The 20132-nt window shown below is 39.8% G+C and overlaps 2 protein-coding genes across 2 annotated transcripts; both read left to right on the forward strand.

Moving 5' to 3' along the window:
* Nucleotides 1–1248: 1248 nt before the first annotated feature.
* On the forward strand, nucleotides 1249–5512 carry LOC311062790 (asialoglycoprotein receptor 2-like; the record flags this gene model as incomplete). Its single annotated transcript, XM_084082008.1, has 5 exons — nucleotides 1249–1420; nucleotides 4262–4354; nucleotides 4439–4606; nucleotides 5021–5163; nucleotides 5408–5512. The coding sequence occupies 5 exons, from the start codon at nucleotides 1249–1251 to the stop codon at nucleotides 5510–5512; spliced, it is 681 nt and encodes a 226-aa protein (XP_083938134.1).
* Nucleotides 5513–9806: 4294 nt separating this feature from the next.
* Nucleotides 9807–11849, forward strand: LOC311062791 (E3 ubiquitin-protein ligase TRIM21-like; the record flags this gene model as incomplete). Its single annotated transcript, XM_084082009.1, has 2 exons — nucleotides 9807–9854; nucleotides 10147–11849. The coding sequence occupies exon 2, from the start codon at nucleotides 10158–10160 to the stop codon at nucleotides 11847–11849; it is 1692 nt and encodes a 563-aa protein (XP_083938135.1). The 5' UTR covers nucleotides 9807–9854; nucleotides 10147–10157.
* Between the last annotated feature and the right edge of the window lie 8283 nt (nucleotides 11850–20132).

Genomic DNA, 20132 nt, shown 5'->3' on the forward strand with positions numbered 1-20132 from the left:
AAATGAATCAGATATTATCTGATGCTTTCAGTTTTTGTATTATCATATTGTTATTAAACATTATACGAAGTGTACATTTAAACAAAAATAATTAAATGAATAAATGCATGCATGTATTATGTAATGTTATTGTGAAACATGTCAGTGAAAAATGTTTAACTTTAGAAGGAAAATAAAATAACCTATCATTACCAGAGGGCAGGGAAAAATAAATAAAACAAAAATCCAGAGACGCAAAACAATCTAGACTTAAAGGCTACACACTATAACGCATATGGATCTTAATGATTAATAGATAAACCCTAAGCATTGTCACAGATTAACAGTTCATAGCAGGTTCACACGTTTTGGTGTGACATGCATGAGATCGATGTGGTTTCTGTTCTAAAACTAGATATCACAACATTATTTTCTCAGAAAGACTGAGGAAGCTGCCATATAGGGCTGTTTTCTTCTGCTGCTGCTGTGCGAGCGCTGATGACTTAATTTCCTATTTGTGTGCCTTATACTCTTAGACTTTTGAAATGAGCATGCCAGTTCCCTTGTTTCTTAAAACCAGACTTAGCAGCATGGGAAAACAAATCTAGTGTAGCCTTTGTATTGCATGAGAGCAGGGTGGAGAGCTACTTTGGCTCTGTAAGAGAGATATAAATAGTAACTAAATAGTAACTTGATGTATACTAGCTAAGGTGGGAACCGCTGGTACAGAGAGTAACCTGATTGACTTCATCACTGCCTGGTACAGAAGATGCTCAAAACATGACCATATACAGTATGGCTCTGCAGTGGTGGATAAAACATCCCAATACATCCACACACACACAACCCCCCCCCCCTTACAACGCGCACACACGCAAACATACACACATCTCTGCTGTCTATATGGAACATATGAGGTCAACTGACACCCTTAATACTGTCACTAAGTCTGTCATTTCCACGCCAGTGCACAGTGCATTTGGCGGTAAAGAGTCTGTTGGTTATTTTTGCATACATGTATGTACGCCCACAAGTGTGGCCAAAACCTTTGTGCTCATGGCTGTGACAGTATTTAAGTCAGACTAGAACAAAGCCCAGCTTTACAATTCTGCAACAGTGAAGACCAAAGTAGGACAACACAAATATCGGGCAAGGTGAGTGAGTTAACACTTAAACATATTATTGAGAAGCACGGTAGTTTGTACATTATTAACAAAAAGCGTTAATGCCAATTACCTTTTCTAATTTACTTTTTGTGTTGTTCCTAAGATGTCTTCTACACATGTTTCCGGCAAGCCAGTCGTGCCAAAGAGAGTGAGGTACGATGGAGGAGTCGGGGAGGAGACGCAGGAGGAGGATGGAGAGGAGGAGAACGTCAACGAAAGAACACACAGACTCAGAGGCCGAGGCCATGACTCCCAGAGGGCTACACGAGATCTAGGTACACGTTAACACACTTCCAGCGATTATGTCTCATGTCTCTTGTCACAACATTACTGATTACATACACATTAACCCATTAAAACCTGGTAAGTGTCATTTTAGATAGCTACATACTGTTAAGTCTTTCAGAACACTCTCAGGATTTAGAACAATGGTTCTCAAAAATATCAGATGTACAAGCTCACACACGTTGTGCCGCGCTGCGAGCTTCAGCTTGTATATGCAATTTTTAAAGATGTTTTAGAAAAGTCTCTTCTGGGGGTTTCTGGCAGACACAGAGCTAGGTCTCTACTAGGTTGGTGGCTTAGCCCCCGAGGCAAGGGTGTCAAACTCAATTATTATTATTTTTTGTTTAATTCTGCCGTTTTTTGGGGTGGTTTTTGGATGGTCGTTTCACACTTATTGAAACTCACTCAGTCTAATCGGCAGCTTGTTGATGTCACTGTTCAGATTATGATGCATTAACTTGACTGAAATATAGAAAAACAGGTTTCTAATGATAAACGATGATGATAAAATGATGATGATTCAAATTCTGTTACATCTTGCTAGTTACATATGTGGCTGGGGCTAGTGCACTATACACAATTGAATTTGTAATCTGCTTACTTTTTGTTGCTCCCGTGTAATGCTTTGATAGATGGAGCGCAATTTTTTTTTAAATTTAAATTATTATTTCTTTCCCTCAAAATATTAAGTCAGGTAGCCTATCTCAGAGTAAGAGTGTCACTGTGGCTATTTACAACCACAAACAGCTTAATTAGTCCTTAAGTCTGTCTATCCGTCATTGTCAGTGGTGGAAAGTAACTTTTTACTCAAGTACTGTACTTATAAGTACATTTTTTAGGTATTTTTTACTTTAATGGAGTATTTCCAAATTTCAGTACTTCTACTCCACTACATCTCTGAGGCAAATATTGTACTTTTACTCCACTACAATTATTTGAACACTTTAGTTACTAGTTACTTTGTAGATTTTGATTATTATTAAAAAACACATTAACCACTTTAGCCCTATATACATTTCGGCCATTTGAAAATAGCAGACCTACAAGCTCACTTGTGAGCTTGTAGATCTGCTATTTTCAAAGGATTCTTATACATGTTATAATAAGAAAACTTGTGAAATGTTGAAATGGGACCTTCTGCATAATGAGTACTTTTGATTTTGATACTTTAATTATATTTTGATGCCTATACTTTTGTACTTTTACTCAAGTACATTTTTTTATTCCGGACAGCAGTAGGCCTGCTGATATGTTTACTTAAAGGGAACCACTCATTTTCAACATTTAACTTGTCTTTAATACACCTTAGAGCTGTTGTGTGGAAATAAGAAAAAAGTCCCCCGTCCCCCCCTTCTGTGTTGCCTAGAAAAGGATAATTGATTGTGTCATGTGATCAGTGACATACGCAGGGTGTACTTTTGGCCCCGTCCCCTCAGCCAAAAGTACACCCTGCGTATGTCACTGATCACATGACCTCAATCAATTATCCAGTTCTAGGCAACATAGAGGGGGGGGGGGCTTTTTTTTAAATTTCCACATAACAGCTCTAAGGTGTATTAAAGGCGTTCAATGTTGAAAATGAGTGGTCTTCCCCTTTAAGTAAAACATTTGAGTACTTTCCGCGGCAAAATATAATATAATTTTGGGAGTCCTTGGCACGAAAAAGTTTGAGAACTACTGAACTACTGAAGGCATTTGTAGAATTGGTCTTAATGGGTTAAAGAATACACACTAGGATCTCTGTGTGGGTCCACAATCATGCTCAACAAGGTTTAAATCTTAACGTTTCTGACGGGTGGAACTTTAACTTTAGAGGAAATGGAAAAAATAGAACCTGTGTTCCACTCAAAATAGCAGATCTAGCTCACAACGAGTAGCGATGTGATGTGGCGTGAGCTTGTAAATCGACTATTTTCACTAATTTTGTGTGATGTTCTTGTTCGACGTAGTTGGGCAAAAAAGTTGGAATATGGAGTTACAAGGTTTCTTCCCGAAAGCAACAATATGCAATAAATGAGTTCCTTTCCTTTCTAAAAAAAACAATTGCAAAATACTTCAAGAAAACTTAACCCATTTAATTCAGGAAAACATCTGTGTCATATAGCATCACAATCATTTCAACCACTTTAACCATAATTTTATACTTTGGCTGTTCAAATCTTTGAATATATATATTTTTAAGCGAACATTTTTAACTAAAATATTTGCTTCTGGGGGTCCCTGGAACAAAATATTTTGAGATGGGGTCCACGGCCAAATACATAGTTTTGGGGGTCCTTGACATGGAAAAGTTTGAGAACCACTGATAGCAACATCTTTCTTTCAGAAAACTGTTAGGATTAAGAAGACATTTGTAGAATCGGCCCCAGGTCTTAATAGGTTAATCAAATATCCATGGCACGCCGTTCAGTTAAAAAAACATTTAAACGTTTTGAATTTTGCAAATAAAAATGTTACAGTATGTTGTAAATTGAAGTTTATGTTCAACTACATTATTGTGACATTATCATTACTAAAACCATTCCTTTTTCATTATTATTTTAAAAACATTGAAAAAATATTGAAAATAGCTGATCTACCATCTGTCGTGAGGTGACATGTTGTGAACTTAGATCGGCTTTTGTGTGACACTCTTGTACGATGAAGTAGGGCATACATCTGAAAAAAAAACTTTGAAATATGGAGATATTTCAACTTTCAACCCGACAGCAACCATATGAACCTTTCTGCAGAGATGACCTAAACAGTATATAATACTCACTCTGTGTTCTTTGAAATTAAACATTGAAACTGATGATATATTAAAGTTGTACTGTACCAATATCTTCCAGTTATCCAGAGAGCCATCGTCAGAGCGTGTGCCATTTGCCTTGCACTGCTGTTTCTCCTACTGGCAGTGAGAACCATAGACATGACCATGAACTGTGAGTATCAGGAGGTAAAAGGTCAAATTCATGCTCTTACAAAAGTAGCAACCGTGTTTATCATCACCTTTTGGTCTTTTACAGGTAATTCAGCCACAAACCAGTCAACAACAGACAACAACCTGACCCTGCTACAGCTACAGACCAAATACGACACCCTAATGCGGGATATTAACCTGCTGGCGATCGACTACGATGCCCTGATGCAGGAGAATACCCAGCTGAAGACCAAACTGAGCCTGGTGCCAAATGGTGAGGTTGCAAATGCTTTTGAAGGAATATTCTTTGTGTAGTTTTATTGAAATTTTCATTATTGTCAGAGTTGTGTGTTGGTAAAAAAATGATAATCTGGAAACCCTCATCACTGCTGGTTTAGTGTTTGATTGATTTAATATTTTATTGACAGTTTCAAAAGTACAGCAGTACGTTAAAGACATAAATGTTCAAACAATTCATGATGATAACTAATTTAAAAAGGGGGTAGGGGAACAGGGATGGAGAATGCCACGTAGTACACTCACACGCATGTGCACGCACGCGCGCACGCACGCACACACACACACACAGTTACATTTACTGAGGTAATTCCTTACTCAGGCTACAGTAGGCTACTTTATGTGTTAGCAATGTATTGAAATATCATTAAAACTCCTGTTTTATGTTAAGGCAAATCGTGTCCCAGTGGATGGTGGACGTTTGGAGACAGCTGTTATTACACACCTCGAGAAATTAAAACCTGGGAGCAAGGTAGAGAACAATGTCTGAAGACAGGAGCAGACCTGGTGGTCATTAACAGCGAAGAGGTTTGTGTGTGTGTGTGTGTGTGTGTGTGTGTGTGTGTGTGTGTGTGTGTGTGTGCGCGTGCGTGCGTGCGTGCGTGCGTGCGTGCGTGTGCGTGCGTATCTGTGTGTGCGTGCGTATCTGTGGAAATGTGGCCATTAACCATATAAATTAGATTCATGTGATGCATTTCCATGCTTGTAGTGTAGACCTGAATATACAGTACATTATTGGAGAAAATGAATTATGGTAAAATCATGTACACATTATCAGACATTCATCAAGGGATTGAGCCAGCATCGGTCACCATGGATTGGTCTGAACAGGACTGAGGGCAAATGGACTTGGGTGGATGGGACTGCACTGACAACACAGTGAGACATTTTACACGTTTTTCTATTGTAATTCTATCAAGGTCACTGTATGTGAGTGACTGAGTGGATGTGGTTAAATCTACGTTATGTTGTTTACTCTGCAGGTACTGGGGCACTGATAATCCACTGGATCCTGCTAATGATGAAGACTGGAACTGTGCATTCCAATGGCACAACAGAGGATGGTATAATGCGATGTGTTCAGTGAATAGAGACTGGATCTGTGAGAAGTGATGTTTTTCTTAACTTCATTGATTAAAGCGCAGCTTAGCGTTCTGCTTTGTGAAGTTAAACAGTAGTAATTAGTAGGGAAAACTAGAAAAATACAAAAACAAATTACAAATGGTTCCATAATCATACCAGATAGATAGAGAATGGTTTAATGGGTTGTGTTCAGAATGGAAGGTATCCTATCTGTGAGAAGTGATGTTGCTCTTAAATTCAATGCTGAGACTGCTGTTTACTTTTCTGCTTTGTGAAGTTAGTAGTAATTATATTATATTATATTATATTATATTATATTATATTATATTATATTATATTATATTATATTATATTATATTATATTAGTAATAATTATTACTAGTGAAAATGTTAAAACCTCAAACATTTCTTACCAATAATCACATTAATACAAATCACCAACTATTATGGTTTAGGAGGTTATTCATTTTGCTTTTGGGACACGTGACACAATGATGTCCATTGACTACTGTTCAGCATTCAACCTCCAAGTTCATCACCAAAGGTCAAAGGCCAGGATTCAACAGCTCCCTGTACAGCTGAATCCTGGACTTCAGACCAAGGGCCAGCTTGAGATTTTTACATTGACTCCAATACGGAAGAGACAGTTGATATGAATGGCCTCTAGTTTCGCTTTACCCCTGCAGGTGTCAGAAAGAATTTATTTTAACGCAAGCGGATGGGTTTTTGACTAAATTTAGACTAGATTTTCTTACCTTAATAAAAATTGTCATACATTCTATATGCTTCCAGTCGCTAGTTTAAAGTCTCCTTTCAATCATCATATGTGCGTTGCTAAATTATGGTCCCATTTATTTTAAAATTGACGATAAAGTAGGCTATTCTCTAGGAGGGGCGGGATGATTTGATTGACAAGCTACACAACCAATAGAGCATCGCAGTCCCGCCACTTCCTGGTGCCGGAAGTAAATACTCGATGCATTTTTCCCATTGACTTTTCCAAAAATATTTATATCAATCAATTTAAGCCTAGAATCAAGCTATCCAGGATAGCGGTGAATCATGACCATAAAACCTTTTTTTCTGTGATTTTATTTTATATTTAATGATATGATATAGCCTACTATATTTAATAAATACCCTTTGTTTTGCCGTTTTCAAAAACGTTTAGAGATGGCGGATTTCAAATTCCTGAACAATCGGTTTCATTTTCGGTCTGTAGAAACCAGCGGTCTGGCTTTGTCCATCTCTTTTATACAGTCTATGCTTCTGACACACAAACCTCAGGTCACAATCTATGGCTGTGTTGATGCTATGTAATTACATTTTACTTGCTTTTATTATATTTTTGCAACATATTCTATTGTATTTGTACAGTTTTTGCTATTTTACTTATTATTGTTGTTATTTTTGTTATTTGACCTTCTTATTTTTTAAATCTTTTATCAGACTTTTAAGGAGGCTTTAAGTACAATCATGTCACTGCCAGCATGTTGCCACAGCTGTATCAGGGCTGTGCAGAGTCATACTTTTGGGAGGGTGGGAGGCCTCACCAAAACTAGGATTTAGAACATTTTAATTTGGAGGCAATGATTATTATTATATTTATTCTTTTTTGGTTTTATCATTGTTTTCTTGGTTGCTTTGACGATAATGTTATTTACCTATCTGATGCTTTTCATTTTTGTATTAGCATATTTTATCAAACATTATATGAAGTGTAACAAAGACAATACATTTAATAAATAAATACATGTATACAAAGGTATATGTCGTGCTATTTTGAAGATTCAGTCAAGCAAAAGTGTATCTACTTTATATAAAAGAAATATGGATGATAATGATTAGATCCTCCCGAAGAATTGTGAAAGATTAACAGAACGTAACAAGTTCACACTTTTAGGTGTGACATTCTAACACCAGACATGCATGAGATAGATGTGCTTGCCTTGTTCTAATAGCAGACTTCACACCCACAGATTCCTCAGAAAGACTGAGGAAGCTATAGAGCTGTTTCCTTCTGCTGCAGAGCATTTTGAAAAGTGATGCGTGCGAGCGCTGATGACTTCATTTGCTATTTGTGTGCCTTACACTCTGAAGATGTTTGAGTTGAGCATGCCAGTGCCCTAATTGTTTCTTAGAACCAGACTCATCAGCAGGGGACAACAAAACTGTCTAGTGTATGTTAGAGTTATGTATTTTGTCGACAAAATTGATATATATGCCATCCTATTTCAGTGTGCCATCTTGGCATAACTCCAGTTTGCCTACCAATCCTATGATTTTATTAAGTTTGAGGTTGGACAAAACTAATCCTAGTATCAGTTCTCTCCTTTCCTCTAGAGACTGCATGTGTTTTGAGCCGTACAGAGCGCAGGCCCTCTGAGGTCATTGATAATCTCTGGAGGAATACGATAACAGCTCATTGGAGTTAACTTGACCATCTATGACAAAGCAACAACACCTCCAGCGACGCCGGTCAGAGCCGAGCTCAACATGTTGTTTGAGACATTTGGACGTTTGTTTGTCCAAGATAAACTGTCACACCATCAGCTTGCCATCTTCTCTCTCAACCTACGAGCGAGGCTCCTCATGGCCAGAGGTCATCGTCAGAGCACAACTTCATTTGTGTATAACTATTTTTGCTGTACGGGGCCTTGTGTATTGATTCTTTCTCTTAATACAATGTCAACCTTTTAATTTGAGAACCGGCCTGTGTCTGTCTTTGATTTCGTCTCATCCTTTTTACACTGGGTTTTTCAGCTGTTTAACTACAAATAGTTTTAATTAACATAGAGCAGAATTTACGACCCTTATATCAACTCTATTAGTGTATTTAATGAGAACAGCGTTGGAGAGCAAAGTTCAGTAAGAGAGATATAAATTAAATCAATCATGTATCCTTTGTGTGCATGCATGTGACTGTATAGCCTGAGGGCCAATTCATACTCCGGACGTAGGATACACAGACTGGCAGGGACAGACTAGAAACATCCATTAAGATGTCAGCACCCCTCATATATATATATATATATATATATATATATGTGTGTGTGTGCGTGTGTGCGTGTGTGCGTGCGTGCGTGCGTGTGTGTGTGTGTGTGCGCGTGTGCGCGCGTGCGTGCGTGTGTACAAACTTTTAGGGTTTAAGTGGTTAAATGTCTGAAAATACACAAGCTTGAATCCAGCACTGATGACAGTGCTGTCAAACAAGTATATGAAGCTATCTATGAAATCTTTAAAAAAAAGTTTAATCTGCAACACAATTTTGTTCATCTCTCTCTCAATAATAATAATAAAACTTTATTTGTATAGCACTTATTTAAACAAAGTTACAACGTGCTTGAACACTCAAAACAGCAATCAACAACAACAATAATGAAATAACAGTGATATATTACATTTTACAATATAACAGAGCAATAAAAAAAACAACATTTATCTCAGGGAGTTAAGAAGGCCATTCTGTAGAAATGGGGTTTTAACAGTGATTTAAATGATGATCTGGTTAACCTTAGTTGCTCTGGTAGGCTGTTCCAGAGTCTGGGGGCCTTTATAGTTATATAGTTATACTAGATAACTGTAATAATATAGTTATTACTGTTATACTTATATTTTATCAACTAAGGAGTCCTTGGGCTGAAACATGTTGAAGACCCCTGCTGTAGGATGTGACGTTTTTTCTTACTCTAAATGTCATAGTGTGTGTGTGGGTGTGTCATCTCATTTCCATATTTCCGGAGGGAGGGGGGTTTACCAGGCTAGGTGTGTGTGTGTGTGTGTGTGTGTGTGTGTGTGTGTGTGTGTGTGTGTGTGTGTGTGTGTGTGTGTGTGTGTGTGTGTGTGTGTGTGTGTGTGTGTGTTTGTTTGTGTGTGTGTGTGTGTGTGTATTGACTGTATTGTATTGCAACATAACAGTGAGTTGTCATGAACGGTGTAAATGTAGAGAATGAGTAGAGAGGAGAAGAAGCTGAAGAGAAAGAGAAAAAGAAGGCCAGAGAAGAGTGGAGGATCTGAAGGGTTAACAGAGCTGGACAAGGAGGAGTTTGTCGGTGTCAAGTGGAAAGTGAAAGTAGTTTACAGTACACAGTAGTTTGGTGGCTGCACACGCTTTTACAGAAATACTGACAACTTAAAGACCGGTGAGTAAAGCAGATACTGGTTTATTATCCATTAACAGAGAATGCAACATATATGAAACTGTATCAAGACATGCTCTTTCCCTATTTTCCTATTCTTTGAAATGTTTCTGTCTGATCTTTCAATTGTTAAAAACGTTTCCAGTGGTGTAAAGTAACTAAGTACATTTACTCAAGTACTGTACTTAAGTACAATTTTGAGTTTGCTTTTACTTTACTGGAGTATTTCCAATTTTTCCTGTGAGAGGTAGCGTTCAAGAACTGCATCTGATTCTTTCACTTTCATTATTCCCAGAGTGTGTCGAAATGGCCTCTGCCAGTATTCTCCATTCGGAGGAGCAGTTCCTTTGTTCCATCTGTCTGGATGTGTTCACTGATCCCATCAGCATTCCCTGTGGACACAACTACTGCAAGACTTGCATCACACTACTCTGGGACAGGACTGATGTGTGTAAATGCCCTCTATGTATCAAAACCTTCCACAAGAGACCAGAAGTCTATGTCAATAAGGTGCTATCTGAGTTGGCTGATCAGTTCAGGAAGTCCACCACAAAGCAAGAGGCGGCTAAAGCAGACGAGGTATCCTGTGACATCTGTATCGAGACCAAGCTCAAAGCCGCCATGTCCTGCCTGGTGTGTAAGATCTCCTACTGTGACACTCACCTGGAGCCTCATCACAGAGTCGCCGTGTTAAAACAACACAAACTAATGGACCCCGTGAAGAACCTGGAAGACTTTATCTGTCGGAAACATGACAGACCTCTGGTGCTGTTCTGTAAGTCCGACCGCACCATTGTTTGTCTTTTCTGCACTGAGTCAAACCACAGGTCGCATCACGTCGTGTCTCTGAGGGCTGAGCTGGGAAAGACGGAGGCCGACGTTCAGCGGATGGTCCAGGCGAGACGAGTGAAGATTCGGGAGATCGAACACTCAGTAGAGCGGAACAAGAAAGATGCAGACAGAGAGATAGCGGACAGTGTGCAGGTCTTCACCGCTCTGATCGGCCGTATTCAGAGATTCAGTGCTCTGATCGGTCGTATTCAGAGAATCCAGTCTAAGCAAATTGATGTGATTGAAGAGAAGCAGAAAACAACAGAGAAACAGGCTGAAGGCTTCATCAGAGAGCTGCGACAGGAAATCGCTCAGTTAGAGAAGAGAAGATCTGAGCTGAGGCAGCTCTCAGACACTGCAGACCACCTCCGCCTCCTCCAGAACTTCACATCCATCAACAGCCTTCCACCCACCAAGGACTGGACAAAGGTCAATGTCCATCAGTCTACACATGCGGGGACTGTGAGGACAGCTGTGTGGACAGCTGTGAAGAATCTGCGTGATACAGAGCAGCTGAGGATCATCCAGCAATATGCAGTGGATGTAACTCTGGACCCCGATACGGCAAATCCCTGTCTCATCCTGTCTGAGGATGGAAAACAGGTGAGTGATGGAGACGTGTGGAAGAAACTCCCGGACAACGAGGAGAGATTCTCTCATAGTCTCAGTGTCTTAGGAAAACAAAGCTTCTCTTCGGGAAGGTTTTACTACGAGGTTCAGGTTAACGGGAAGATTTCCTGGGATATAGGCGTGGCCAGAGAGTCCGTCGACAGGAAGGGAATGATCACACTGGGTGCCAACAGCGGTTATTGGACGATATGGTCGGATGGGAATGGGAATGTGTACGTGTACGGGGTGAGTACCAATGCTAGCCCTCCCGTCCTCCCTGTAAGAGGGAGGTTACAGAAAGTGGGCGTGTTTGTGGATTATGAGGAGGGTCTCGTCTCCTTTTACGATGTGGAGACCAGAGTTCATCTCCACTCGTTCACTGGCTGCACCTTCGCCGGCCAACTCTGTCCATACTTCTGTCCCGGTGTTAGTAATGGCGGTAAAAACTCTGCTCCTCTGATCATCTCTCCTGTCAACATGATGGGCACTGATCTCGTCGGGGAAGACGGGAACATGTCCTCTCCGACTTCAAAAAGAAGAAAGAGATCAATCATTTAGCTGGAGACCCCCCCTTGGTTATTGTAGGCTACTGATTGCACTGTTGACACAGGCACTTTTTTTTGTTGCTTAAGCGAGTCATGGGATGAACAACTGTGACTGGGAGTTGTTTTTGTTTTGCAGTGCAGGCTACAGCATTGCCCCCCCCCCCCCCCCCCCAACCGTGGGATCAGGTTTATCTATCTAAGTCAGGGGTGGACAGCATTATTTTGCAGGGGTCCATATACTGACTTAGATAAAGAGAGTGAAGTGGGACTATTGGATTGAAACTTTAAACACACTGATACAGTTGGTAAAGGAGCTGATAAGGGTCGTAAATCCTGCTCTATGTTAATTAAAACTATTTGTAGTTAAACAGCTGAAAAAGTAAAACCCAGTGTAAAAAGGATGAGACAAAATCAAAGACAGACACAGGCCGGTTCTCAAATTTAAAGGTTGACATTGTATTAAGAGAAAGAATCAATCCACGAGGCACCGTATAGCAAAAATATCTCTCTGACTAAACAGTCAATGATCACAACAGTTATACACAAATGAAGTTGTTATCAGCTCTGACGATGACATATGGCCATGAGGAGCCTTGCTCGTAGGTTGAGACTTTGGCGAGACCGTGGCTCTGACCAGCCTCGCTTGAGGTGTTGTGGCTTTGTCATAGATGGTCACGTTAACTCCAATGAGCTGTTACCTCAGAGGGCCTGTGCGCTGTGCAACTCAAAACACATGCAGTCTCTAGAGTAAAGGAGAGAACTAATACTAGGATTACCAGACCACCTTGAACTCAATAAAATCATAGGATTGGTAGGCAAACTTGAGTTATGCAGAGATGGCACACTAGGATACAATGGCATATATCAATATTGTCGACAAAATACATAGTTTTAGACCTATCAGAGGGTAAAAGGATAGGTGGGCACTAAGGAAGAGTGGGCACCTCGGTGTTAAATTGGCAATCTTTTACAAAATGTTTTTTTTTTTTTCAAACATAAAATGTTTTTTTAAGTAAAGTATACATGATTAGAACATGCTTAAACATTCAACAATTGGAAAAAAATAAATAAGTAAAGTATACATGATTAGAACGGGTGTTTCCAATACTAAACCCGAACCAAACCCGCACCCTAATCCTAACCGCACGCGGATGCCACATAGTCGGAGAAAAGGTCTGTCGGATTAACGCATGCCTCCGGATTAGAACATTCGACAACATTGACAAATTGCAACAAAACCTGTATATATTTTGGGGCATAAACAATAAGTTGAAGGATAAAATTAAGTAATAGTCATTAAGTTATAGCTTGAGTCCTATAGGACTTCTATTGTTATGGTTGTTTACTGTATGTGTTAAAATGCTGCTCTCTAGTGCTTTTACAGCAAATTTGTTTTTGTACGTTTGTACTACTTTGCTATTATTAGTAGCCTAGTAATACTAGTAGTATTGATATTGATGTTGTTATTGTTGTTGTTGTTATTATTATTATGATTATAATTTTGCAATAATAGTTTTTGTATTAATTTCTTTATTTTTGTTTCTGTTGCTCATAATGGTTTATTATCTTAGCTTGGGTTTGAGGTACCGGAAGTATCTTCGATAGGCTCTATAGACGCCTTAACAGACGACGTCACACTGATATGAAACAGTATGCGCGCGCAGGTCGGCAGCAAAAGAACCCCACCTCTCATAAGATGCAATGTAAAAGTGGTCACAGTCTCACGTGTAAAAATGCATCCCATCAAACTTTCAGATGCTGTTTTTCTCCCAGTGTGGAGGAAGAATGCTTAGCATTTTTACTGTGATCTCTCGCTCTTGAAATATATAATCCTTGGTTTCTGTTGTGTGTAAACAATAATAACTATTCAAAGCAGTTGTCCTCAAAACTCCACCTCCAGTGACTGTCATAAGAACAGAGGGAGCGCTCTATGATCATGGCACCAGAACCTGCTTGGTTCGCGCAGCTGCAGCCCGTCAAGACTAATTTATGCTCCGTCCCGCGAAGGTGTCGCGCGCAGAGAACGGCCGAGAATAGCAGATCTCCAAGCTCACAGCGGTCGCATCCGCTACGAGATTGTGAGCTTGTATGTCAGCTGTTCTCTGTGCGCAATACCGTTGCACGATGAAGTATATATGTGTCGCTAGGGCGCACCCCACTAGCCTACACACAGAGGTGGTTGAATGAACTGAAACAAGCTCACCCTAAAACAGCAGGTTTGGGGATCTGTTGGGAATTGATGACATGAAACAGTCACCTGTGCGTCCAGTCTCAATGTTTGTAAACAAATAATTGGTCTATGCACAGCAGCCATATTATCACTTCCTTCACAGGTGTTACCAGTGATACTAATGAAGGCTCTGTTCCATTTAGTTTACTGTAGCACAGTAGTTCTCAGATTTTTCAATTTTCACAACCCCCATAACTCTGAGAGTGTACAAATGGACCCGTAACACACTCGTAAAGGGCCATTTGGGAGTGTTTCCAGTGAGCCAACATGCACAATATCAGCACCCTGACTCTGTTTGACCAGAATGGAACAAAGCCTTCATTAGTATCATTGGTAACACCTTTGAATGTCTTCATAATAGGTCATGCCGGAACGCCACATGGCCAGTGGGACACAGCAAGTGTTGCCACTTCCGTTTTGTTGTGTATGCTGGCGTAACGTTTGTTCTGACAGCGTGAAGCGAACAAAGGTTTGTTTGATTGTTTAAATGTGAATATTTAAGTTCATGTGTTTTCTTTATACGTTTCATTCGATTGATTTTGTTTTCAGTTATGCCTCGCCATTCTGTTGGGCACCCATGGACTCTTTCCCTGTGTGTGTTTAGTATGCAGAGAGTGAGATCATTTAATTTAAAGTGTATTTTCTTTTATTACGTTTATGTGTGTTTGCGTTATGTTTATGTTTATTCTGAACATATTATTTTATGTTTCACTACAGTTTGACGCTGGCCTGGTAATGCTGCAAGAGTGCCTTAATAAAGCCATCAGTGAGAAGAGCATCTGACTTGTTTTTAATTATTATTATTATAACAGAATTTTGTTATTATTTAATATTATTATCATTGTCATTATCATTATCATTATTATTATTATTATTATTATTATTATTATTACTGCTGCCGTCGTGAAGAAAATAGCAGACCTACGTGAGCTTGTAGGTCTGCTATTTTCGACGCGCGACACCGTCGTGCGACGGAGCATAGATGATAGGATAGGTTTATGATCAGGCTCTTCTTTTCGCAGATGAGTGAGGCTGGGACCGAGGTTATAGTTTATGATTGGGATGTTTGGACCAGTGTTGCCATGTCCGCTTATTATAAGCGACTTTGGGCGTGTTTTTCTGCTTGTAAACAATTTGGTTGGTTGGTTGCGGGTGTTTGGGCTTGTTTGTTTCTAAAGTGTAGTTGCTTATTTGGGCTTGTTTCTAAAGTTGTTTAAACCAGGGTTTCTTAAACATTTTCAAGTGAAGGACCCCCAAATTAATATGTATTTGTCGGACCCCCATCTGAAAATATTTTATGCCAGGGACCCCCATACCAGATTTGTGTTGTTAAAATGTTTAAAAAAGTTCTTCTTTTGAAAATAGCAGATCTACAAGCTCACAACTCGCGTTGTGAGCTTGTAGATCTGCTATTTTCAAATAGCCGTAGCCGTCCCCAGGACTTTTTTGTGTTATCCTTTTAGTCCAAATGTGAGACTGTACCTCGTCCTGTTTGCATTTCTGTCTAATAAAGTATTCAATCAATCAATCTTTTGGCCTTGTTTTCATAGACCTGATTGCTTGTTTCTCTCGCAAAACATGGCAACACTGGTTTGGATCCTGAGTGAGTTCATTCAGTTTCGTTTTCTTTTTCCTAGAAAGCCGATGCGTGATCAACAGTAAACATACACATTATTTGACCGACCTATCACTCTCTCCATCTGAGTGACATCTGTCACAACATGTCAGTGTTGTTGAGAGAAATCAGAGAGATCTCGCCGGCTGCAGCTGCTGCTCTGCAAAGTAAGTGTGGAACCGAGAAATGACTGATCAACTACTGTGTGTGTGTGTGGAGCTAGAGCAGCAGATTCAAAACCAATAGGCTCTATTCACAGCAGCCATATTATGAAGACATTCACATGTGTTACCAATGATACTAATGAAGGCTCTGTTCCATTCTGGTCAAACAGATAGTGGAGGTGCTAAGACACATTTAACTTCAAGTCATGATGCAAAGGTCCCCTTTGGTATGGAAGTACCTTAGGGCCATAGGAAAATAATTATCCAAAGAGACGAGTTAGATCACCCTTATTTATTTTTTATAGTCGTTTTAAAAAAATGGCCGCCGACAATTAACCGCTATTACACCAGACCCCATATCTTTGCTTCTGTTAGAGCTATAATAATGATATTGGTGTCAAAGTGTAAATTTTTGGGGTTGAGGAATCCAATTAAATAGGTTTCAAGGCAAAAAAAGCAAATACTTCATTAATTACCATGACTGTGGGGGGTAAAATAAAATATGCAAATTTCATTAAAAAAAAAACGTTTTAACAGGGTTAAGTTACCCTGTTAAAACTTATTTTTTTAATGAAAAAACTAAATGAAAAAACTAAAACTTTTATTTACTTTCCCCTTTGTCATGGAAGTACCTTAGGGCCATAGGAAAAAAATAGAGACAAGAGACAAGTTAGATCACCCTTCATTTTCTTTATCTAGGCGTTTTATAAAAAGGCTGATGACATCCACTATTATACCAGACCCCATATCTTTGCTTCTGTTAGAGCTATAGTAATAATATTGGTGTCAAATTGTATTTTTGGGGTTGAGGAATTCAATTAAATAGGTTTCAATGCAACAAACCCAAGTATTCACTAATTGCCATGACAGCGGGGGTAAAATATGTACATTTCATTTGAAAAATATGTTTTAACAGGGTAACTTACCCCCCCCCTCCTCTAAAACTTTGATTTACTTTTCCCTTTGGTATGGAAGTACCTTAGGGCACTAGGAAAGAAATGATCCAAAGAGACAAATAAGTTCACTCTTCATTTATGAAATATATGCGTTAAAATTTTAAAAATGGCTGCCACCATTTGAAGTAATACAGCAGAACCCACATTTACATTACATTTTTAGGGTCAAGGAATCCAATTAATTAGATTTCAAGGCAAAACAAATCCCCAATAGTTTTCTTACTACCAAAATGAGGTTGTCGTGGTCTTTTGAGTCTTGCACTTGCAAATAACCAGTTCTGGCAAGTCCCTTGAAATAATTGAAATTTAAGCCATTCATCAAAGGACACAAGGAAGGGGGCTCCACTCATCATTTACAGTTGTTGCCTTTTCCAAATATCGCTCATAAGCCTTCATCATGAGTATATACAGAGCAGCTACAGACACCTGTTGCATGTACCGGGTTCTGCAGATGTGGTGAACACCAATGAAAGACTGAGCTTTGCCACTAGTTGAAATACCACTATTGGTAAGAGCTGTAGTCCATCCACTGCCATCCACCCAGCCAGTCTCCATGACACACTCCATAGCATCTTCTCTGTATGCATTGCCCCCAATGTACAGTAACTAGGAAGGAGTCCTCACCAAGCTCTGTCTGGGGGAACTTCCACTGAAGTTTTTTGGCAAGTGTGAATAGGGGTTGATCAGCTACCATGACTGGTGTCTGACCTGGATTTAGGTAGTTGATTGCTTGAAGGAGGACATTCATTGCATGCCAAGCCAAGCCATATGGGACTGGTAGGAGACTCTATGAACAGTGGCAGTATGTCTGATCTGGATGGGGGGGGGGGGGGGGGGGGTATGACTGTTTGTATTAAGGGCAGGAACATCAGTTTGGAGTGAAACATCCAGATCCATTGTGTAGAAAGCTGGCAAGGATTGTACAGGTTCTTCCCCATCTTAGCTGGAACTAGGATGTTACTGAATGCTAATGCATGTCACGTGGAGGGCTGATTTTGCTGTTGTTGATGATGGGTTGTGGTCAATGTTGTCAAAACCACCATTGGTGAAGACACCCTTAACTGCCTGAGGTGGGACCACCACACCAATCTGCTCCCACTGATTGATCACTGTACTCAATGTTTTCAAGCAATCATATGATACACACTGTTATATCGTGACTGTGAATAACCACACAGGTGTTGTGAAATAATCCTTTCTACTCAAGTAAACTTCAGCATGATACAATCACAACATTCCGCTGGTAGCATGCAACTGAATGAAAACATTGCATCCGGGGTACTAGTCTACGTCATGCCCAAGACAACCCCCATCCCCCAGACAGTGTGTGAATGCCCCTTGCTGGACTGGCTGATTTCCCAAATTAGCAGTAGTAATAGTAAACTTCACTATATCACATACACATACCTCGCTTATGCATGGTATCCACCTGGTGTTTACTGCCAGTATGCAGGTGCAGATTCATTGCCAGATACAGTGAAGCTGTTTCCCTTTCTCTTATGTGACAACTAACACTACTGCCACATTTCTTGGATCTGCATTTCACAGAGTTGTAAATGATTTGCTGCCCAATTGATGTAGCAACCTGGCACGTCTCTGGTTCAGGGGCTGGCTGGTCAATACCTTATCCATTCAGAAGCATCTTTAGGAACAATCGCAGTAGGGGAGGGATTGAATCAGGAGGCTGTGAAGGAACCTGTAAATTATTGTTTCATCGGAAGATATTCTTCCCGGAAGTTGCTGCTCTGAAGACGATGGAGACATCAGTAGATGTGTTGCTTTTCATGCCAGGTCATCATCAAACAACATAACAGGGACCAGCCACGATCTAGTCGCACAGATCTGATGTCAATATCCTCACGCAGGCGCGTGGTGTTACATTTATTAATACTAATTGATTGACTCAAACAATTCATTGAGGACATGTGCTCTGATGACCTGTGTTGCCTTATTTTCTGTCGTGTCACAACGGCGGTTTCTGCTTTTCTATAGAGCCTAGTCAGGCATGCACAATGATGCACTGCCTCCATAGCTACCATGTCACCAGCAGCTTATTTAGCTAGTCATCCAGCACCTGAGCACAGTATTTCACTTTTCGATCCAATCCCAGGTTGGAAGCCCTCCTTAGTTCCTTTCTGTTGCCAACTTCACCACAGAAGAAACACGGTGTGGTTTGTTCACATGAGGATGATGAGCATGAGAGTATAGCCTGTGCAATGAACTTGCCACCACTATTCATGCACTGTGTTTTTACTGGGCTCACAGACTCTTCATGTCTTCTTCTTGCTCTGTCCACTTTTTGATCTTTAATGGCACAGCTAACATAAAGAAAATGTCTGTATTCAAAGAGAAAGTAATACAAACCTCAAATTGAACCTCAAAGTGTCTCAGATTTTCTGTCACCTCTGATTTAATCAAATTGTCGCAGTCCCTGGTGCAGAATTTATGTTTTGTGGCAGCAACAGGTGTAACTCTCAGGTGATAGCAGTCAGACATATACACATACAGTCAGACAGACACTAATCTCTCAAGACAGATTCAGAGCTCCGCAGCTACAGTAAATCTGTCGGGACCTCCTGATACAACGTGTATAGTTAGGAATGTTAGGAATGTAAACAAAGACACATAGACCGGAAGTGGAGGGCTGAGGGCGGACCTAATGGACACCATCCTGTTATCCACATTCTATTGGGAGGTCCCCCCCAGAGTCAAATTCAAAGAAAAAAAACAGAAAAGGGTGCTGTTTTTTCCTTTTTTTGACTGGGTTCCTAGATTGGACAGACACACATAGAGCATATGGCATGTGCATAAGAGGTTGTACTTCTTAAAGTTTTTTATAGGGGGAAACATTTAATGTCACCTTGTTGTCACTTATTTTGTTGATGAAATGTGCATATTTTACCCCCATTGTGAGGGTAATGAGAAAACTATTGGGTTTTTTAGTCTTGGAACCTATTTAATTGTATTCCTTGGCCCCAGAAATGTACACTTTGACACCAATATTATAATTATAGCTCTAACGGAAGCAAAGATATGGGCTATGCTGTATTGCTGTAAATGGCGGCGGCCATTTTTTAAAACGCACATACTTTAGAAATGACGTCTTATCTAGTTTGTGTCTTTGGATAATGTATTTCCTATTGCCCTAAGGTACATCCAAGCCAAAGGGAAAACTAAATTAAAGTTTTATAGGGGAAATAAATGGAAAGTTACCCTGTTAAAACATATTTTTCTAATAAAATGTGCATATTTTACCCCTGTTTTCAATGGCAATAAGAAAATTATTGTTTTTTTTGCCTGGAAACCTATTGAATTGGATTACTTGACCCCA

This window comes from Gymnoscopelus microlampas, assembly GCF_963454915.1.
Source record: "Gymnoscopelus microlampas genome assembly, chromosome: 16".
NCBI lineage: Eukaryota > Metazoa > Chordata > Actinopteri > Myctophiformes > Myctophidae > Gymnoscopelus > Gymnoscopelus microlampas.